The sequence below is a fragment of the Mauremys mutica genome, chromosome 2, assembly GCF_020497125.1.
Source record: "Mauremys mutica isolate MM-2020 ecotype Southern chromosome 2, ASM2049712v1, whole genome shotgun sequence".
In the NCBI taxonomy this organism is placed as follows: Eukaryota; Metazoa; Chordata; order Testudines; family Geoemydidae; genus Mauremys; species Mauremys mutica.
Genome location: NC_059073.1, coordinates 5,978,506 through 6,001,972, shown reverse-complemented (window position 1 = coordinate 6,001,972; position 23,467 = coordinate 5,978,506). Strand labels below are relative to the sequence as shown.

General features: G+C 49.9%; 1 protein-coding gene across 1 annotated transcript in view; it reads left to right on the top strand.

The window, feature by feature from the left end:
- The window catches only part of LOC123365225, a 111,526-nt gene that overhangs the window by 37,892 nt on the left and 50,167 nt on the right, over nt 1–23,467 (top strand). The window contains exons 8-10 of the mRNA XM_045007931.1: nt 13,611–13,747; nt 16,802–16,893; nt 17,555–17,852. Of these exons, the coding sequence (XP_044863866.1) occupies nt 13,611–13,747; nt 16,802–16,893; nt 17,555–17,852 (527 nt within the window). The remainder of the gene's footprint in view (nt 1–13,610; nt 13,748–16,801; nt 16,894–17,554; nt 17,853–23,467) is intronic.

Sequence of the window (23,467 nt, the reverse complement as noted above, 5' to 3'; positions counted from 1 at the left end):
TCTCATACCCTACATTTGCAGAAGTCGTTCCCTTCCGGACTCACACAAGTCCCAATCCCAGTTCCATCCCCTAAGTGTCTACTTAAGTAATAAAAATACTTTGCTGTTAATTACTATTTCCGTCATGTTTTTTCAAAGAAGACTGTGTTTGAATGGGGGGTGTGGGGAAGTGGGTTGTTAATTGCATAGGACAGTCACCTTTCCCAGGGTACAGACACGGGGGCAGGATCAGCAGCGGGTCACACACACAGTGCAGTCAGTAGGCACCATGGTCGGTATGGGAGGTGGTTTCCAGGTTCTGTGTGGGCGGGGGGGGGATGTGACTTTGTAGCGGGGGAGGGCGGTTACAGATCTTATACAGCGGTCCTTGTCCTGGACCGCTGAGTCACGCAGCAAAGGAATCTGTATCCGTACTCCTCCGCCACAAGGTCACATATCCCCCTGCACACAGAATTCGAAAAAGAGGGATGGCAGGCTCCGTTGAAAGAAGCATTCCGGCACTGCGGACCGCTCTAGGAGCAGAAGCCTGTCATTCGTTGAGTTTAGAGGCGGTCTTTACATCACCGCACACCCTAGCCAGCACAGTCTGCCTCCCAGTTTCAACCCTTTAACGCAAAGTCATGAATAAAGAAACCTTTCTTCAGTAACAATGGGACATGTATTTTATGTTTACACGTGTGTTGGAAGTGGGGGAAACAGGGTGAACGGGGTATGTAACCGAAGAGGAGAGTCAACAGTCAGTGGGTAAAGAAACAGGGGCAGGTTCAGCTTCTCTGTAAAGAAACTGAACAGTCACAGGTCACGCTGCTCGCTGGTATTTGAAGAGTTCCTTGTCGCTGTCCCAGGCGCCTGTATAGGGCTTCATGAGCAAGTGCATTAGCGGGCAGGCTGGGTCCCCGAGGATGACTTTAGGAATCTGCTCATCCACAACAGTTATTTCGTGGTCCGGGAAGAAACTACCTTCCTGCAGGCGTCTGAGCAGCCCACAGTTCCTGAAAACACATGCATCATGAACCTTGCCCGGCCACCCGACGTTGATGTTTTCAAAACATCCCCTATGGTCCCCCAGTGCTTGCAGCACCATTGAAAAGTAGCCCAATTTCTCATCAGCTGACTGTGGAAGAGGTGGACGATAAAGTGCGTGGAGGAGAAAACGGCAATGATCGCAGCGGGCTCCATGCTTGCAGTGCTGTGGCGTCCGCGCTGTCACTGACCAGAAAAGTGCACGAACAGATTGCCCGCAGGCGCTTTCAAGGAGGGAGGGAGGGAGGTTGTGATTGACGGTTCAATGACGACACTTACCCAAAACCACCCTCGACACATTTCTCCCCCCAGCAGGCATTGGGGGCTCTACCCAGCATTCCAATGGGCAGCGGGGACTGCGGGAACTGTGGGATAGCTTCCCACAGTGCACTGCTTCCAAAGTCGACGCTGGCCCCGTGAATGTGGACTCAGAAATTCGAATTAGTGTATTTAGTATGGATACACAAATTCGACTTCATAAGGTCGAATCCACAAATTCGAACTAAGTTGATTCGAAATAGTCTTGTAGTGTAGACAAGGCCTAAGTGAGGAAAAATATCCCGATGTGTCTGATGTGTCCTACATGATATCTGTGAGGGGAAAGCTGCCAGCAGGGGAGAGGTTGCTGACTTTGAACAGCCAGACACATTGGCTATTGCAAGAGCCCGGTGTGGAGCTCTGCAGTTGAGGGAGGCTTTGAACGAACGCTTTAATGGTCGGTCTCAGTAGAGTTCTGTGCTGGAGTGTTCTCTGGGCCTGGAGCCTTGGGTGCTGCTAAGAATTGTGTAGTGCTTTGCAGATCATGTCTAAATACAACCAGGTATTTTCCTGAAGTGAAGCTATGAATTATATGGTGCTTAGTGTGTATTTACATGGACTGTTTGCTTTGGCTACTGCTATGCAGTCTGCAATATTTGTTGTGTGCTAATAAAGATAATTCAATTCTCCATAAACCCAGCTTCACTCAGTGGGGGGAAAAGAATGCAGAAAAGTAATGTGCAAAACCCCCACACAGCCAATGTTGTACAGCTTTTTAACATAAATTGATGGGGTGAAAAGTTAAAATTAGAAAGGAAGTAAACCCTTAGGTCCTTTTGAGTGCACAAATGTACTGTGTTGTGACTACGTAGAAGCTGAGCTGTGAGAGCCACGTTTTGCACATGTGGAGCTGTGGCTGGTTTTCCTTGCTGTCCCCTGTGCATTTCCCTCTCCTTGCCCTGATGGGAGTCCTGGGCCTCTTTCCTGTCCTCTTTCTTTTTCCATGCTGTTGATCCTATTGGCCCTCTAAGCCCTTTGTTCATGGTCTAATGCAGCGCTGGGTCCCAGGACCCCACAGAACCCCTCATCAGGGCCAGGCATTCTGAGGGTGCCCAGGGGGCACCCCTCAAGGCAGCCATGCCAGAAGCTGCTGATAAAAACAGACAGAGATAGCACATAAGTTTCAAAGCTCCCTTCACTTATTCCCATAAACTCTTTTAAGAAGACAGGCTTCCTGTGACAACACTTCAGCTTCGCAGGACCTCAGCACAGCACCGCTCTCCCACCCCAGCTACGGTGAGTACAGCCCAGAAGGGGTGAGTAGGCGGTGTAACAATGCTGGCTTTGGTGGGACCCAGCTGAGAGCACCAACTCAGGACAAATTGCTTAAAGCCGGGCAGTGACAGCCCAAGGCTTGGGTTTCTGTGCACACCAAGGCAAACCAAACCAGCCAAACAGAGAAGACTTTGGTCTCACCCCACTGGCTAACCACAAGTCACACAAGCAATTCCCTTAGACACTCCAGTTTCCCAGTATCACCAACAGCGCCACTCATTATGGGGACGAATGGTTATGAAAACCAACACCCCGGTAAAAGAAAAAAGGTTCTCCTGATCCTAAAGGACCCAGACCTAGACCCAGGTCAATGTACCCATCAGATCTTACCCACAAATCACGCTGTTGCCAATCCTTTAGAATCTAAAATCTAAAGGTTTATTCATAAAAGGAAAAAAATATAGATGGGAGCTAGAATTGGTTAAATGGAATCAATTACATACAGTAATGGCAAAGTTCTTGATTTAGGCTTATAGCAGTGATAAAATAAACTTCAGGTTCAAATCAAGTCTCTGGAGTACATCCCCCGCTGGGATGGGTTATTCAGTCCTTTGTTCAGAGCTTCCGTTTGTAGCAAAGTCCCTCCAGAGGCTAGAAGCAGGATGGAGGAGCTGCAGCAGCCTTTTATAGTCTCTTACCATGTGGCTTTCTTTCTTTGTCCCAAAGACAAGCTATCCAGCATATTGCATGAAAACACCTCCGAGTTCTGTCCATAGGCATGTCCCTGCATGCCTTGCTGAGTGACAAAGTGTATCTGCCATCTCTCAATGGGTCAGTTGTATAGCTGATGGTCCTTAGTGGACCATCAAGCAGGATAGGCAGAGCTGAGACCATATTGTCTGGGGTGTCATCCAGAAGCATAGCACAAGTTTGAACTACAGACAGTATAGAGCCAATACTTATAACTTTAAATACAAAAATGATACACACATAAAGATATCATAATTATAACCAGAAAATCATAACCTTTCCATAAACACCTTACATGACAACCTTTGTACAATATTTGCTGCAAATATATAACAGTGGTTGCAACAATGATCTATACCATCACAGGTTATGTCAGTAACGTCACAGGTGGGCACGGTTTTTCTGATGCATGAAGCTATCAAATTTTGGTCCCTATTCTGTGGGTACAAGTACAGGGCAATGGCAGTGAATATGGGCACTGTCTTCCGCAGATGGTGGTGATTTTAGCTGAACTCTCACTCCTCCTTAGGGTCACAAAGGCACAGAGAACAGGGCTGTTACTGGTCACGTGGGCCCATATGCCTCTAGCCTATGCTGCCATGGTGCCAGCTGAACTTGTCGCCGAGTGGCATCGGAGAGCATCCTAGTGGGGAGGAAGAAAGAAAGCAGGTCTCCCTAAAAACCTTCGGGAGAGGATTGCAGAGAATCTCGATGACATCTCCATCTTCATCAAGCTCTCTCAGGATACAAGACACATCCGTATGTATGTAAACAAAGTGCTCCGTATCCCCCACCCCAACCACCTAACCCAACAGGGGAAAGGAAAGGTACAACTCTACCTCTGTTGGTTGTACCACGACCTCTTCTCATCCACGTGTAGCCCAAGGTCCAGTGTGCTTCAGAAGCAGCAATGGGAACTGCAAATTATGGACCATTCTACAAGAACCCTTATCTGGTGTCCATCTGCTCGGGCCGCAGAGGGTTTGGTTCTTAGACACTAACTGCTGGTGCCTCCACCTGACCGTTTAAGGGAGTCAGGAACCCTCCCGTGCCTCCCTGTGTGGTTTCAACTGTCCACAACCAGGTATTTACCTTACCCCTGTGAGTAGCCTGATACCTTGTCTGTGCACTCTTCTGGCACCTCCGTAGTGCCTGAACCAGCAATCAAGGTACCGTTTATTTACAAGGGGAAATAGAGAGGAAGCAGAGGAAGGGAAGGGGAAGAGGGATTTCGAGTGGGCACATCAGTAACAAAATACAACCTGCAAGTAAAACAACCCCCGGATTGATTTCCCTGGATTCACGAGTCCAGTTTACCCCCACTGGTGGGCTCCGTAATACGGAGGAACCCACGTACCTCGATGAGGCACTGCAGGCCTGAAGCTGCTTGAGTGCAGTGGGGTGATGAGGGCACCTCTCTGCAGCTGCAATAGGAGTTACTCACAGTGGGAAAATTCCCCATGGCCCAGGGGCCTCCTCCGTGTTTCCAGGAGCAGCTGCCCTCTCCCAGAGCAGTTCAGCATTTTGCTCTTCCAGGGCAAAATAGGCAACAGCCCAGGCTGGGGGAGACAATGAAGGGATCTCCCGAGCTCCCCTGAGGCAGTGGGGAGACAGAAAATGGAGCGTCCGTGCTCCCGTCAGGCTGGGGGGGAAACAGGCAATGGACAGTGCTCCCCTGAGGTGGGGGACGGGGGGCGGAGAGAAAGGGGATCGCCCATGCTCCCCTCAGGCAGGGGAGGAGGGGAGACAATGCATGGACTGCCCGCACTCCCTCAGGCAGGGAGAAACGTGTTTGTCACTGGAGAAGGGCTGCCAGTGAAGGGCAGATAGGGAAGGTGCATTTGTTTTTCTCAGTTTCTGGGGATCAGTCGGCTGTAATTGTTTGTCAAAGGCTGGTGTGACCCAGGCGATATCTGTCTGTGCTGGGGAGCTAGCACTGAGTTGGGTTTCTAGGCGGGTGCACAGCTAGCTCTCCTCAGCCAGAAGTTTCTGGAATTGGGGGTGGTAATAACATAAGAACATAAGAAAGGCCGTACCGGGTCAGACCAAAGGTCCATCTAGCCCAGTATCTGTCTACCAACAGTGGCCAATGCCAGGTGCCCCAGAGGGAGTGAACCTAACAGGTGTCGGAGAAAAACTCAGTTCTCGCTTTTTGTTTGGGTGCAGCAAAATCAAATACTTTATTATTTCTCCAGTAATTACAATGGAGGGAGAGAGTGCCATAGGACACAGGGTCGCCCCAGTCCTGGACAGGTCTCTCAACTGGTAAACAATTACAGTAAGCCTTTATACCTTTGTTACAGACAATTTCTAGCAATAATACAGACGGTAAAAAGCAACAAATACATTTTGTTTATACATAAGCCTTTCTGCTATCTTATTTGTCTCACTCCTAAAAGACGCCAGCCTGCATATTTGCAAGGTCGTAATAACTTTTTACACAGTTCTTTCTTGCTTCTAGAAGTCTCACGTCATTAGGGTTACAGCTAGGCTAACTCTTGCTGACTGACTGACATGCATTAAAATCCCCTTCAAATCCTTATTAATTATTTCCCTGCTTCCACACTCCCCCCTTTTGTACTTCTAGTACAACAAATAATTTCAAATCTCTATTGGCATTAATTCGTGGATTTCAGATTCTACATCAGATGTTTCAACCTTAGGTGTTTTGATTGGATGTAATGACAATGCATGATTAGGATGAACATGAAAGGTATTGCTATTATTACGTTTTTTCAACAACAACAATAACATAATCCTAAGATAACTAACAACACTACAAACAATAACATTCCCATAGGAATAATATAATGGGGCTGTTGTACAATTTTGGTTACAAAGCACAAGACATCATACTTAGTACATAAAGTAAACACTCTATAAGCTGTATGAAAGGCATTCTTTTCAGCTTGATATATATTCTGAAGAATGTGAATTTGCCCTTGCAATTCAGAGATTCTTTAAACCTCTGGTAACAATGAAAGCAAATTTTGAAACCGATCAGGCACTACTCTAGTCCAATTAAAATATACCTGAAATCTAAGAGCTACTTGCAACATTCTATTTGCAGGCCAGAAAATGATATGATTGCCTGCAGCAGTGGTAAGATTAATATGTATATCTTGCAATGTGGTGGCTTTAACGTACACACAGCTATCATTAGCTTGAAAAAGTGGGGGTCCCGTCAGGGTAGTTCCTTGACCTCCACCCTCTCAGCAAATATTGTCATTAACAGTGACAACTTCCCCTGGCTTCAGTTTATAGATACACTGAGCTGTGGTGGTTCTAAAGGCCAAAATGTCCATTGACTCTCTATTCTTATCCAAAATGTCAGGAGTTATTTTAGGGGTACTGTCTATAAATCAGGTAGGTATACCAGGTGGTCTAATTTCCCAGATGTCTCGATAAATAATTACAGTCCCACATGCATCCTCCCCATGGACCCAGCAGGATTCAGTATGTGGGAGCCCACACCCACCCTAACCGGTCCATATGCTTGGAAGGAGCACTGTGAATGTCCACACTTCCATCCAGAAAGCGTCCAAGTATGTCTTCATGACCACAGATCAGATGGTACTCCTGATGCGTCTGTAAGGGCAGTGGGCCAAGTCTGGTCTAGATCCCACTGCAATGCCTTCCCAGCCTCAGTGATAGTCAATACCATCTCTGTCAGTAACTTCTGGGTCATAGAACTAAGGGTGGAAATGACATGTAACTCACCAACTCCAGCCCGTACTTAAGATAGCTGAGTTTCAAGAATAAGGCTAGTAGCCTGTTCCAGTTGGCCCAATTTCTTATCATGTTCTTGGCCTTTAAGAATAGTCCAAATGGCTACTACACTATTGGCCCCAGCCCACAGGGATCTGCCCAATTTCCTCTTTTTCCAGGTTCTCTGTTGTGCTAATCTAATGGCAGCCCCTTGTGAGCAATCTGGGTATGTAGAAGTGATCTAAAACTGGATAAAGGCAATGTCATTTAAAATCCAATTAGGGAGGGCAATACATACTGAAGGATTTATCCAAAACACAGGGCGCAGCCTGTAGAATAAACCCCAAAATCCAATCAATACCACATTCCCAAGCATGGGTCCCACAAATCTTTTTTTTTTTTTGCCAGTGTGTAATTCTTTGTTTCTTCACCAGGGTCAGTTCTCAATGTCCTTTTTAGTCAGGAATTCCTGGACTTTGGCAATGTCAGTGGAGTGAGTGTTTCTTCTTCTTTCCTGAAGCAGTCGTGGTTCAGCATCCTACAGGGGAGATTACCAGGACATCACCCTGTAATGGGTTTGCTTTTTCTACAAAAGTTCAAAGGCACAGTAGGTCTGTCAGTGGACAAGGGAGAGGTTACAAGCACGTCACCTTGTCCTTTTTCCTGCTGTCCAGAAGCACAGTGGAACTAGAAGAAAGAATAGGCTAATCATCAATAGGAAAATTCTCCTGATGTGGAGGGGTCTTTGTGCAGTGAGAATCCTGGGTCCAAGCAGTCAGTCTGTGTCACTTCACAGCGGTGTTGGTAGTCAGCAGCACTTGGAAAGGGCCTTTCCAGCATGGAGCCAAGGCAGTCTTCCGTTGATGGATCTTTATGGAGACCCAGTCTCCTGGTTCCAACGAGTGGCAGGGTTGCACAGGATCCTTCGGTAAGGCTTCCTTCACCTGAGTATAAAAAGACTTAACACATTTCATTAGTGCCTGACAATACTTAAGCATTATGTCATCCATCAAATGAATGTCCATCTGAGCTCAGGTTAGTGGGGGTGCAGCTGGTAGTCGCATTGGGCGTCCTGTCAAAATTTCATGAGGGCCGAGTCCAGTCTTTCGATTGGGAATGGCTTCCATACTCATCAGTGCCAAAGGAAGGGCATCTGGCCACTTTAAGTTTGTTTCAGCACAAATCTTGGCCAGTTTATTTTTTAAAATCCCGTTCTGGCGTTCCACTGTCCCAGCAGATTGTGGGTGGTGAGGGCAGTGAGCTGCATATAACTCTTTTACAATCTGTCCAGTAAAATGAGTTCCACGATCACTGTTGATACTCACAGGGATGCCAAAACATGGTACAAAATCTTTAAGCAAAATTTCACAACAGTCCTGACATCTGCTTTCCTGCAGGGAAAAGCGTCAACCCAATTGGTAAATACATCAACTAAAACTAATACATATCCATAACCACATTTAGACATTGAAATAAAATCAAGCTGAATATTTACAAAAGGTCCCCAAGGAGGAGAGTGGGCTGCCCGCTGCACACCAATCTCGTTTAACTGCAGCAACCATCCCCCCCTTTCCTTGGTAGTCAGCCAAGTCCTAGCCGTGAGCGGTGTCCTTGACTGAGGCCAGCGCATGTTAGCTATTCTCTTTTTCTCCCTACATGGCTTTTTTTTTTTAACCTACAAAGGAAACTTTTACTCTTTACTTATACACCTTCTTTTATACCATGAACACATAAACATTACTGTTATACAGTACATTAGTCTTATTATTCAATGTATGCCACATATACCCTTTCATTAAAATAACCTTATTACAGAACTTTGGAACAACAAACCAGGATAAGCACACCCACTTTGAGAAGCTCACTTAATATAACCTCTAGTCCAATAGTTTTCCACCATCCCCAGCCCTCTGGCTAAAAGTCTGAGGTAGCCAGAAGGATCCCTTGTACAATATGGGGAGTGGGTTAACTTTTCATGTCCTTGCTTCCAAAGACTGTCAGTATGCAAATTTTAACAACAATTCTCAATTAAAAGATTTGGCCAATGTAGTTTCTTTCTCTTACTTAAGAAAATGTATTAGACTTCAGTATATCACATTTTTCTGATGTAACCAAACACTTTGTATTCTAAGTTGAACAAAACAAGTATCTGCATTTCAATCCAACATTTCCGCTTGATTTCAAATAAGACCATCTCATGAAAATATTAAACACAACAATTCTGGCCACGAGACAAACACCACAAGACAGAACATAGAACACACAACATAATTTTGACTGTGCCAGTAAACCATGGTACGTTGAATGCTGTGCAGCTGGCATTAGTTTTCTTTGATTATCTGAAAGACAAAAACAGAGGTCCACCCCTTCTGGGCAGTTAAATACTTAAAATATACAAATACTCTTGTTGATTCTAGGCAAAACAGAGGAATTACCCCATATTTTCTCGTATGTATTTCATAGGCAGCCCAGGTGTCAGTGGACCCCTTCTACCTTATCAATTAGATAATGTGCATTAACACAGATGCTTTGTGGCTTGCTTTTTTTACTTTTAACTTTTAAACACTAAAAGAAAACACCACCACTTACAGTGCCCTTAAAGCTTAATACAATTTTCATTACATAACACTGTATACATACTTCAACTAATTTAACAAAATTGTTCATAGCCAAATGATTGCAATCTAATAATTTCTTTGCCTGAATTTATTTACAAACATTTTAAAGACACCAAGAACTCTTCTCTTTAGCATTTTTACAAAGTTCAACTGCTGTTCCCCCCCAGCAACTACAGAGTTAACTTTTCACCTTCCCTTAAAAATCACTTGCTTTTCCCTTAAATCACTTGCTTGCCTTTCAACAGCCACTTACCAATTCAAATCACCATTTCAAATATCCTCCTGAGTATTTGAAATCCTCATGCTTATACTCACTTACTTCTTCCATCCACTACACCCTCAAAAGTTTCCAACCTGTTCTCCAATCTCTCTGTCTGTTGCCTGCCCGCCTGGGCCCAATCCTGTTTTTCCCGCTGAATCGTCCCGTCCATGGACACTAGCTTGTTCCACAACCAGTTTAGCTAGGATGGTGGGCTTTTCAACTAGCCCCCACCCTTCTGGTCTCTTCCTTAAAACATTTTTACTTACAAGACTACCCGAGTCCTCCCTAGTAAGGCTTGCCACCTGGGGAAAAATACATGGCCATTGGGTAAAGGACATTTACTTAACATATAATCCAAACCACTTTAGGGGGTCTACCCAGAGACCCACCCATTTGTCTGCTGACACTTAAACAGAAAAGAAAATTACACAGAAAGCAGAGAGAATTACTGTCTAAGCCAGATTTTTCTACTTCTATTACATTGTCCGTTACAGGGGGCGGGACAGAAAGATCTCAATACAACCTCAGAGCTTCATCGCACACATGGCTTCCACTCTGAGGAATTACGAACGAGAAGTTCAGTTCCGCTCACACACCCAACGCCCAAATGAACAGAGCAGAAAAACAACAGTAACCGGTTAAACAAAACAGAACAAAACCAGATAGTGTTTCCATATTCTATTAGGGCTTACCTTTAATCATGCTATTCTTAACATATAACACCAACAGCACCAAACAAAACAAACATAAAATAACAAGGGTAAAACAGATAGATGGTGTAAATTCTGCAGGGCTCCCCCATTCATAATTGCTCACCAAACTGTGACAAATTTCTGTTACCAATTTATCCCTCATGTCAGGTGATCAGACTGACACTGCAGGAGGTTGGGGGAAAAAAACACACCATATAACCAAATTTTAAAGCTTCATTAAAAATAATAAAACAACAATGGAGAGTGTCGGGAACGCTCCCACCTCACACAGGAAAAATATGAATGCCCCAAGCCTTAAGCCACTTTAATACTCACACATGTCTCACTGGAAAGTTAAGCTTTGCAAATGTAATTTCAATTCTGTAACTTGTATTGCCTTTGGTTTGCCTCTGTCTCTATTTTCCACAAGCAGCTGGGGCTGAAAGCAGTTTTTCTTTGCACTTAGCATAGTCTGCGCTAATTCATGACCTTGAACACAAAACAACTTCTCCTTTATCTCTGGGCTAAGCTGAATTTCAAATTAACCCGTTCCTAGACAAATTGCTCACACTGTGTCAGAGGCTTTTCTTTGGTGATTAAAGGCTCCTCTGAGATATATGATCTTATCTAGATTGAAGGTACCTTCTAATGGGCATTGTTTAAATGAATTTTCACGCGTGTACAGATTCCAATCATTTAAATACCTGCAGGTTTTAGGACCATAATGTACGTACATGTAATATGTTGGGGTACCCTTAGGGGGTAAGGTGGAAAGTTTAGATTGTCCCTCCCCCATTTTCCAATCACACAAACTGAGGTGGTGCCCTGTCCGCGCTAGCGGATCATAAACTGAGGATCTCTCCCTGCAGGGTACTCACACAGGAGAGACTAACAAGGAAGACTACGACTCTCCTACACCTCCCTTCAGCAAAGAGCGTCGGCTAGTCTCTGGGAGACGGCGCTGCTTATTCTAATTGCATCCAGTGAGATGATCAGATTGTCAGTAGCCCACACGGAAGGGAAAGGGGAGGGAAGATGGGTTCACACACTCCTAGACCTAGGTAGCTTCCTCACCGAACTATGCCAGGCCGAGTCAGCCCACCGTGGGTCGGATCTCCTAAAGATCCACTAGTTACCGGGCTTGCGTTAGAGCAGTCCTGATCATTAGCTTCCGCTTCACAGGGTACTCTGGGCGTCTTCCGATAACGATCACTCACACTGGTGTACACACAGACACACACACCAAGGCCTCTTTTTTCTTTTTTTTCCTTTTTAACCTTTTTATCTTTTTTTTTTTAACCACGATGCATCTTTACCTGGTCCGGACCAATACCATGAGGCGGTATGACAACCCCTCTTGAGGCGGTAAAAACCCCTCAGCACCGGTGCATTCTAATGCATTTACCTATGCATTACCTTATGCATTACCTTATGCATTACCTTGTTGGCCAACTCAGCAGTTCCCAGTACTGCTATAAACTAACCTTATTGGGGCCTTTCCCCAATACCACTTGCATCTGATCTTGCTGCACAGTCAATAAGTTCAGATGGCGTGAGCCCAACAGAGACAGACGTCCTCATGGACAGTCCTCCTCCGATGCGAGAGGTCAATTAAACAATGCCCATACAATGGAGGGAGAGAGTGCCATAGGACACAGGGTCGCCCCAGTCCTGGACAGGTCTCTCAACTGGTAAACAATTACAGTAAGCCTTTATACCTTTGTTACAGACAATTTCTAGCAATAATACAGACGGTAAAAAGCAACAAATACATTTTGTTTATACATAAGCCTTTCTGCTATCTTATTTGTCTCACTCCTAAAAGACGCCAGCCTGCATATTTGCAAGGTCGTAATAACTTTTTACACAGTTCTTTCTTGCTTCTAGAAGTCTCACGTCATTAGGGTTACAGCTAGGCTAACTCTTGCTAACTGACTGACATGCATTAAAATCCCCTTCAAATCCTTATTAATTATTTCCCTGCTTCCACACTGGCAATGATCAAGTGATCTCTCTTCTGCGATCCATCTCCATCCTCTGACGAACAGAGGCTAGGGACACCATTCTTACCCATCCTGGCTAATAGCCATTTATGGACTTAGCCACCATGAATTTATCCAGTTCCCTTTTAAACATTGTTATAGTCCTAGCCTTCACAACCTTCTCAGGTCAGGAGTTCCACAAGTTGACTGTGCGCTGCGTGAAGAAGAACTTCCTTTTATTTGTTTTAAACCTGCTGCCTATTAATTTCATTTGGTGCCCCCTAGTTCTTGTATTATGGGAATAAGTAAATAACTTTTCCTTATCCACTTTCTCAACATCACTCATGATTTTATATACCTCTATCCTATCCCCCCTTAGTCTCCTCTTTTCCAAGCTGAAGAGTCCTAGCCTCTTTAATCTTTCCTCCTATGGGACCCTCTCCAAACCCCTAATCATTTTAGTTGCCCTTTTCTGAACCTTTTCTAGTAGTTCTGGGTGTGCTCAATAGGTTCCCTGTTGCTGGACTTGACTCCATGAGGGCAAGTAGTCAGGGCAGCTGCTTTGCAGAAGGCCTGTGCCCAGTGCCAAGTTTACAATGGCTCCAGTGGCTCCATGGTGCCGGGCTCATGCTCTGAAGGGGCCCCAGCCTGCTCTGCTTGCACTGCGCCCCAAGACCTCGCTGGTTCCCTCGGCCCACCACTTGCTCCTCTCGGCCTGCCCGCTGTCTGGCTGAGGGCTCCTCTCTGCCCTCTGCCACCACTCCCTGCTCCTCTCAGCCCCCTCGCCAGACCCCAGGACACCTCCGGCTCTGGGCAGTCTCTGCTTCCCACCACCTGTGGGGCCCCGCCTGTCTCCCCAGAGCTGAGCTGCCTGGGACTGGGGCAGAAGCCTGGCCAGTCTTAGCCAGGTGTGTGTGGGGGGAGGAACCGTGCGCAGGGCTTGGCTGGGACATTAGAAGCACAGGTCACATCCTCATTGGTCCATGTCAGCTTGTAAACTAATAACCAGTCGCTGAACCACCCATCGGGAACTGAATAAAAGCAGCTGGACTTCGCTTCCCAAGCGCAGTCGCCCACAGACCGTGGCAATATCAGGGAACAAGGCTGTAGCTGTTGGACCACCTGGAAGCGAACTGAAGTTTCTGGCTATCTCACAAAATCGGTGACTGAGCTGCCCAGGTGAGCTGGAGAGTCCCTCTTCCCCTTTTCCCCAGCTGGTCAGTAGCTTTGTACCTGCCTTTCCTTTCAGCCAAGCGAGGACATGAGCCTCCTAATGTAAACCCTTCCCAGAGGACGTGCACTGAGCTAGCAATTCAGTGAGGGTGCAATTCACCCCAGTGCCATGAGCCAGCAACAGAGCCAGGCTCCAGCTGAGTCCTCAATCGAGGGAGGCAGTCAGGGCCGGCTCCAGGCACCAGCGAAACAGGCAGGTCCTTGGGGTGGCACATTTCTAGGGGCGGCAGTCTGGCGCCAGCCATCATAGGTGCCGACTCTGGGGCGTGCAGAAAAAGTGCCCCCAGCTCGCCTCCGCCTGCTCCCCTGTGCACGCCGCCGTCGTCGCTCCACTTCTCCCCCCTCCCTCCCAGGCTGGCTGTGCACGCAACAGCTGTTTCGCGCAGCAAGTCTGGGAGGGAGGAGAAGCCGAGCAGCAGCCACTTGGGGGAGGCGGCGGTGGTGGAGCGGAGGTGAGCTGGAGCGGGGAGCGGTTCCTCTACCCCCCGTTACTTCCTGCGCCCCACCACCCTAGCTCACCTCCACTCCACCTGCTCCCCTGAACGCCCCGCTGCTCCGCTTCCCCCCTCTCCCTCGCCTGAGAGGGAGCAGCGGTGCACCCGGGGGAGCAGGCGGAGCGGAGGTGAGCTAGGGTGGGAGGTCGGGGGGGGCGCCCAGGAAGCAATGGGAGGGGAAATGCGGCATGCCCAGGGGAGGAGGCGGGGCTGGGGATTTGGGGAAGGGGTTCGGAAGGGGTGGTGTTGGGGCAGGGCCAGAGGCAGGGAGCACAAAAAAAAGGGGAGGCGGACAAACTTTTTTTGCTTGGGGCAGCAAAAATCCTAGAGCCGGCCCTGGAGGCCGTGGGACTGCAATGGTGATTGGGCATCTGCCCAAGGGAATTTCTCTCTAAATGATGTAGATGCACGAGGATCAGGCAGGATTTTCGGACAGGTTAACCCCCGTTGTCTAGGAGGGATCGTGAGTCAATTCTCACATCTTTGGCCAGCGCGAGCTAACCCTTCGATGGTCCCGTTTAAACCCCATTTCATCCAGCCTCGGGCAGTAAACCCACTTGTGCCCCGTCCGGTTACAGATACTACAGCTTAGGTTTTGGGGCTCCCTTGGAGGTGGTCTACCCACATTGACCATCACCCCTGGTTAGCATTTATTTGAATCCCACTTCGTGGTGTCCCCCATGTGCCCTCCTTGGGAACCCCAACCTGGGCCAGTCACCCTTTGTTTTGTCTGTAGATTCATCTGCCAACTGGCCTGTGCTGTGCAGATCATTAGGCTCCCAGTCCAGCAGCCACAGTTTAAGCTCATGGGGACATTCCCATAGCTCCAATCCTACCAGGTCATACAGTGACACCTGCACCTTTACCCCATTTGTGGAGATGTTCTCCCAGCAGGGTGGTGGCTTCCATACGCGTCACACATTGGCTCTTCTGCACACCCCAAAACCTTTCCCTCGAAGCCTGACTTGTCAATTCAGACTTAAGCAGTAGAGCCTTTTTGAACTGTCCGTACCCCCTGCCCCCCCCCCAACTCTGCCCATCTGGCTGTACGTCTGTGTCGCTTTGGGATCCAGAAAGGGGGTGAGACAGCGGAGCCGCTCCACAGGGTCAACGTGGTTCAAATCACAAGCCTCCCCCAGGGCAGTGAGGTATTTATATCACCCCCACTTAAACTGGGGCAGCAATTTGGTATGTAGGCTCCCTGTGGAACTGGCTTCCCATGGTCCCTCTGCACTTACTCCTCAATGGGACCTCTTGTTCTCCTCTTCTCCGTATCCAGTTCATGCTGTCGCTGCGTGTCCTGGGTTTTCTGCTGTTCCGCCTGGTGCTGTCGCTGCTCCTCCTCATGCGTTCACTGTTTCTCTCGATCGTCTCTCTCCCTTTCGGGGCCTTCTACTCTCTGTTCCTCCAGCTTCCAGCTCCAACTCTCACTGCCCCAACTCTGGGGATGGGAAATGGGGCTGTGAGGGGGCCATGCTGCTGCTACGGCTGCTGCCTCTGTCGTCCCTGGACTCTGTGGGGAACTCGCCTTCTGCAGCCGTGCAATCAGCTGCACCTGGTCGAATTTCCCAACACTTAATCTTCTCCCCCTGCACAGCTCTGTGATGCTCTCCGCAGGGAAGTGCTTGTTTGTCTGGCCTTCTTTGTACTGCTGCAAGTCACTCGCTGCACAATACTCCTTGTGAATTCAGTGTCCCACCCCTGCCACCAGCTGTCACGGACCCACAGGATCTGTGCTTTGCCCCAGCTTCTAAATGTCCCTGGTGTGCCAGACCCCAAGGGGTCCCACTCTTCCTTAAGCGTAGGCCACACACCTCAGTGCCTCTGAGACGGAGCCTCTGGGCTCCAGCACTTCTGTTTCACACTGTGAGCTCTGCCCAGAGAGTCCAACGGAGATAGACTCCTGGTCAGAGACTTTTGCCCTCTCCAGGGATCAGTGCAGCTCAGCAAGTTCTTTTTTATATTTAACCCTAGCTGTGAATTTCCTAAATGACTGATATGTGCTCTCAACCTTAATTGGATACCTGTGATTCTACTAACAGGTGGATTTCCAGAGAAACTAGAAATAGTTTGATAAAGTTTCTCAACTCTAACCTTCGAATGATCTTTGGCTGAGCTGTCACTGACAATCCCACAATTAGATTGGCATACAAAGCCTGATTGGCAGATGGATAAATACCTGTTTTAAAGGATCTACCCACCCCAAGACAGGTTTTCTGGATAAGGCACATTTTCTCCCCAAAAGGCCAGTGGAAGCTAATCAGAAGACATTGTCATAAACACAGTAGAATGGTCTAGTGGGCAGAGGAGGGGAATAGACTTCACGGGACCCTGGTTTTATTGACAGGTCTGCCCCTTACCTGCTTCAGGATCTTAGGTTGCTGGCTCTCCGTGCCTCAGTTTCCCCCTCTGTAAAATGAGGACCATCCGGCATGTGTGAGCTGCTCATCTGAACCTTGCTAGTTCATTCTGAATAAAACCGTCATGTGATCTTCTATGTTGACAGTGCAAGGATGGAGTTTCTCTGGCATCTACTAATGGCGATCGGGATCCTTGCAGGGACGGGGGTGTCTCAGCAATGCAGCCCAGCACCAGGGGGTAAGGAGCTGGCACAACTTGAATGGAAACTTGTTCCCTTTTTAGTTATACCCCAGTCCCTTCTGCCCCAACCTCTGCCTAGTGAGACAGTAGAAACCTTGGGAGACTCTTCCCTTCCCACCGCTGGCCTGGGCAGGGGCTCCAGCTGGCAGGGCAGACAGGGAACGTCTTGCCCCATCCCTGCCTTGGGGAGCAGCTCCAGCTGGGTATGGGACATGAGGGGGCTGAGAGCGGTTCTGTCTGGGCTGAGACCCCAGCACCGACCTGCTGTCACTCCTGTCCCCTGGGGCCATGGCTCCTACTATGAACCTGGCTCCCATGCAGTGGCTGGTTTGTGCCACTGCCGGGAAGTGGCTCTGGCTCTGTGTGGGATACAGGGTGTCTAGAGCCCCCCAGCAGAGGTGGTGGAAGCTTCCTAACAGGTAGGGGGGCACCAGTGCCTGAACTGAGACCCCCACCTTCATGCCACCTCTTCCCCCAAGTCTCTGTTCCTGCACCACCTCTTCCCCCCCCCAAGACTCTGCCCCCTCCCCCTGTTGCTTGTCCTTACAGCCAGTAAAAAATGGGAGGGCCCTGTTCCCCTGCCCCGCCTTGTTCCGGCGCCCCTGTCCCCTAGCCAGGGGCATGTCCCACTTCCCCTCTTCCCGCCCTTTGATTCCAGGTCATAACTTGGCACGGCGGTGCCCAGCCACTCAGTCCTCCACATACGATCAATACGAACCTGAAAGAGTCAGGGCTGGAAACGCCGTGGATGGAATACGCGATGGGTTTTTGACACACGACTCCTGCAGCCACACCATGTGCGAGCAAGAGCCGTGGTGGAGGGTGGACTTGGGCAGTCGTCAGTCTGTCTCCGCGGTGATCGTGAAGAACAGGGAGGACTGCTGTGGGCAGAGACTCGAGGGGGCCCAGATCCACGTGGGAGATGCCGTGGCTGACAATGGCAAGCACGACCCCATGTGAGTTGCTTCCCCTTTCTCTGGAGTGAGACGACTCCTCCCAGCTCAGACACAGGGGTATCGTTGCCGGCCAGGGCCAGGGCTTGGTCTCTTCCCCTCAGAGCTGCCTGGGGCAAGGGGAGCGGTGCTGGCGGTGCTCTCAGCTCCTGGATGGAAGGGAACCGCATGTCACTGAGCACAGCGACCCCTGCAGGGCAATCCAGGGTAGAGCCGATCTCTCTCCAGGCTCCTGCGTGTTCTCTCTCTGCCCTCACGGCTCCTGCCCAGGTAGGATCATTACATCCAAGGCAACAGGAACTGATTTTTCTGAAATCCATCGATTTCTAAAGTCTGAAAGGACCTTTCCAATCATCTAGTCTGACCTCCTGTATCGCATGGCCCAGAAAACCTCACACAGTGATTCTGCACTGAGCCCACAATTTCTCTGTGAGGTGTAGTGCATCTTTTAGACAGACGTCCAATGTTGATTTAAAGACTCTAAGGGAAGGAGAATCCACCGAGTCCCTCAGTAATTTGCTTCATTGGTAAATGGCCATGGCTGATAAAAATGTGTGCCTTATTTCCTGTCTGAATTGGGTTGTGAAAGGGACTAGAGCAGGCAGCATCTCGTACAGTGTTCCCTTCACCCCATATAGATACACAGTGATGTAGGGCAGGAAGGGATCTCAAGGGGACAGCTAGTGAATCCCCCATTGCTGAGGCAGGGCCAAATATACCTAGACCAGGGGGAGTCAATTATTTTTTGTCAAGGTCCAGAGTTCCTGGTCAAGGTACAGACTCCAGAGAAAATAATAAACGAATGATGATAATAAGGCAATAAAAAGATTTCTGGGGTGTGTTCAAAAGGGTCTGGTGGTGCAGATTTGCCCTGCGGTCGGCCTATTGACTCCCCCGACCGAGAGCATCTCTGGCAGGGGTCAGTCTAACCTCTTCTTAGTCCCCTCCAGTGACGGGGATCCACCACAAAGGGTTTCCTAATATTTAATCTAAGTCTTCCTTGCTCCAGGCTAAGGAGATGACTTCTTGTCCTACTGTTGGTGGACATGGAGAGCAACTGATCACCGATCTCTTTGGAACAACCTGGTCTGCTGGTCACATGCCCCTGGAGCGCCACTGACTGTCCGAGTGCAGAACTGTGGTTGTGTCCTTGCCTGTTTCCCCTTGTTGGCTTTCAGGGAATTCAATGCGGGTTGGATGTAGTGAACATTAGTGCCCCATCAGGGGTCTAATTTATTTAACCAAAGGCCAAAGCGCGGTACACAAGCCAGCGTCCATCCCCACGAATCCTAGACGAGGGAAGAGGGGAGTTAACCTTCGTCTGTCTGCCCCGCTTGGCTCCATCCGTCTCCTTCATCCAGGCTCCTCACCTGTAAGCAGGGCAAGATGTGCACCTTACGTGCCCCTCGGCACAGCATCTTCAGCCCCCCTCCTCCCTGCCCATGTGCCCTGGGCCACTCCAGCAGCCCTGTGTGGCCCCCTGCCTCCTAGCCTGGCTCCAAGAAGGCTGCTGTGACCTGTCACCTGAGGACAAAATGCCCCGTCACCCACCGGCCAGCTGCCACCCACCAGACCTGTCACCCTCAGCCAGCTCAGGGTGCTCTGGAGCCCCAGCGACCTCTGGAGGGTGAATGGTGGAACTGCAGCACATTTTCTGCGAAAAAATAGATTTGACTTCTCTCGGGCAAGAATTCTGTGCATGCTGCAAACGTCGCCTAAGGGGAGAGGGCACGACATGAGACAAGCAGCATGAGGGGCATCTTGGCAGGGCATGGGGCAGCCCAAGAGGTTCCCTCCCTCCCGAGAACTCCTGAGCAATGCGGCCAGCATCAGCAGGGCAGCAAAATAGCCCCAAATACCACAACTCGCAACTGCTAAAAAAAAACCCCAGCAACTGACAGCTAAAAATAGCCTAATTGGGTAAAAAATTGCAAACTTGTCAATCTTGGGCACCCCTAGAATGCCAGCTCCCCTAGGCACATCTCTAATTATGTGCTTAATTGGAAATCTGGCCCTGTCTTTAAGCCCCACTCAACCTGGGGCCCCACTCTGGAGTCAGCCCTCCTGCCATCACCTGGGAAGGGTTCCCTCTCTCGATTCAGTGCCTCCCGCCCAGGGTCAAACTACTGCAGCTCTTCTCTGCAGGACGTGTAGTTCCGCTGCAGTCTGCACAGACACTGAAGTCCAGATATATCACATCTGCCACTTCCCCTATCTACTAAGGCCTTGTCTACACTGACTTTAGGTCGAATTTAGCAGTGTTACCTCGATTTAACCCTGGACCCATTCACACGATGAAGCTCTCTTTTTTTTACTTAAAGGGCTCTTTAAATCGATTTCTTTACTCCACCTCCGATGAGAGGATTAGTGCTGAAATCGGCCTAAGCCAATGTCAAAGAAGGATATTAGATTGTTTGGCATGATTTGCTCTTGACAAATCCATGCTGGCTAAAAAATAGAACTTTGTTATCCTTTAGGTTTGAACAAATGTCTTGTTCAATAAATTGTTCCAGTCTCGTTCCAGGTATGGAATTTGGGCTGATTGATCTAGAATTCCTGACATCCTCCTTGTTCCCCTTTTTAGAGAGAGGTTCTATGTTTCTCCTGTTTCATTCCTCTGGGACCTTACCCTTCCTCCATAAATTCTTGAGCAAATCATTAATAGTTCTGAGATTGCTTAAGAACTCTAGGGTGAATTTCATCAGACCCTGTCGATTTGAATACATCTATTTTGTTTTGTCTTCTTGGCTTCTGCTCTGTTTTTAGCTGCGGGACCATCACCAACACTACACTAGGATACGTCAGCACCATCCCCTGCAACGGGCTGGAGGGCCGTTACGTCACCATCGTCATGCCGGGCAGAAGGGGGATTCTCACCCTGTGTGAGGTCGAGGTCGTAGCTCAGGGTTGTCCCCGACCACCAGTAGGTAAGGAGCTGGCACAACGTGAATGGAAACTTGTCCCCTTTTATTTTATACCCCAGTCCCTTCTGCCCCAACCTCTGCCGAATGAAACAGCAGAAATCCTGGGTCACTCTTCCCTTCCCACTGCTGACCTGATCAGGGGCTCCAGCTGGCAGAGGCAGATGGGGGAGGCTCCATCTGAACATCCTGCCCCATCCCTGTCCTGGGGAGCAGCTCCACCAGGGTATGGCGGGGGGGGGGGCTGAGAGGGGCTCATGCTGGGTGAGACCCCAGCACAGACCTGCTGTTACTCCCGTCCCCTGGGGCCATGGCTCCCACTGTGATCCTGGCTCCCATGCAGTGGCTGGTTTGTGTCACTGCTGGGTTGTGGCTTTGGCTCCATGTGGGATAAAGGGTGTCTAGAGCCCCCCTAGCAGAGGTGGTGGAAGCTTCCTTACCATGGGGGGTGGGGCACCAGCCCCTGAACCGAGACCCCCCACCCTCATGCCGCCCCTTCCCCCCCCCGAGTTTCTGCTCCTGCACAGCCTCTTCTCCCCCACCAAGGCTCCGCCCCCTCCCCCTGCTGCTTGTCCTTACAGCCAGTAAAAAATGGGAGGGCCCTGTTCCCAGGGCCCCCCGGGGGGGGGGGGCAAGTGGGGCAATTTGCCCCAGGCTCCAGGCCCTGGAAAACTCTCGTGGGGCCTGAGCCCCCTGGACCTTCCTCCGCTCCAGGTCTTTGGTGGCAATCCCGCGGCGGGGGGTCCTTCTGCCCTACTACCCGCCGCCGAAGTGCTGGGTCTTTGGCAGCAATTCAGTGGTGGGCTCCTCCGCCGCCGAAGACCCCAGGCCCCCTGAATCGTCTGGGCAGCCCTGCCTGTTCCCCTGCCCCCCCTTGTTCCGGCACCCCTGTCCCCTAGCGAGGGGCATGTCCCACTTCCCCTTCTTTGATTCCAGGTTATAACTTGGCACGGGAGCAGCCTGTCTCTCAGTCCTCCACGCACAAGGAATACGGGCTTGAAAAAGCCGGGCCTGGAAAGGCCGTGGATGGAAAATGCGATGGGATTTTGGACCATGGCTCCTGCAGCCACACCCAGGGCGAGAGTGATCCATGGTGGAATGTGGACTTGGGCAGTCGGTATTCGGTCTCCACGGTGATCGTGAAGAACAGGGAAGACTGCTGTGGAGAGAGACTCAAGGGGGCCCAGATCCACGTGGGGGACTCCAAGGATGGCCAGGGCAAGCAAGACCCCATGTGAGTTGCTTTCCTGTCCCCTGGAGTGAGACGACTGCTCCCAGCTCAGACACAGGGGTATCGTTGCCGGCCAGGGCCAGGGCTTGGTCTCTTCCCCTCGGAGCTGCCTGGGGCAAGGGGAGCGGTGCTGGCGGTGCTCTCAGCTCCTGGATGGAAGGGAACCGCATGTTACTGAGCACAGCGACCCCTGCAGGGCAATCCAGGGAAGAGCCAATCTCTCTCCAGGCTCCTGCGTGTTCTCTCTCTGCCCTCGATCCCTTAGTCTGACCTCCAGTATCACACTGGTCAGAAAATTGCACAGAGTGATTCTGTGCTGAGCCCATAATTTCAGTGTGAGCTGCAGTGTATCTATTAGACAGACGTCTAGTCTTGATTTCAAGACTACAAGGGAAGGAGAATCCACCATGTCCTTGCTCATCTGCTCCCTCGGTTAATGACTCTGACCTTGGCTGATGAAATGTGAACTTTATTTCTAGTGGGAATTGGGTTGTGACAGGAACAGGTACACACCCCGTCTCTTACAGTCCGTCATTCACTCCGTGCTTTGGCTTCTGCAGGCTCAGAGTTAAAGGGTCGTCAGTCCTGCTGCCAACTCGCCTGTGCCCCCTAATCTCAGCCTCTCGCTCTTGTCTTCTGCTCTTTGCAGCTGTGGGACCATCACCGACACCACACCGGGATCCCTCAGCACCATCTCCTGTGATGGGAGGAAGGGCCGTTACGTCACCATCACCATCCCGGGCAGGGTGGAGGTTCTCACCCTGTGTGAGGTTGAGGTCTACGGCACCCAGGTGTGGGATGACTGCAACTAAGCGGGAGTGGCACAGTCCATGGTGCGGGGAAGCACCTCGCCCTGTGCTGGGGGCAAGGGAAGGGGGAAGTTGGTGCACAAATGTCACCTAATAAACTCCACTGGTCCCTTCCTGCATCTCTCCTATCGTTTGTCTGCATCCCACGCCGTTCTGCCCATGTCTCCCCTCCCCTTCCCTGGCAACGTGGTTCTGATCCCACAGGAGCCAGAGGGGCCTTGACCCCAAACCCCAGATGGGCTTTGGGTTAATCCAGTTCTGCAGCTGCTGCTTCCAGACCTTCCCTCCTCCCACTGCCCATTCCCCAGCCTGCTCCCCCCTCTGAGTACAACCCGCTCTCTGGCTCCCCTGCCCCTTCTCCCAACCTGGGGCTGAGGCGCCTGTTCTCCATTCCCCCTTCAACCCAACACTCCTTCACAGCCCTCCCCCGAACTCCAGCTGCCCTGCTGTCACTGCTAGCCCTGGGCCATCAGCAGAAAAATCCTTCCCGACTCCAAATGTGGTGATCAGTTAGACCCTGAGTATGTGGGCAAGACCCACCAGCCAGACTCCTGGGGTAGACATCTCTGTAGTAACTCACAGCCCTCTCCACCTAGTGTCCCATCACCAGTCATTGCAGATATTTGCTGCTGGCAGTCACAGATTGGCTACACGCCA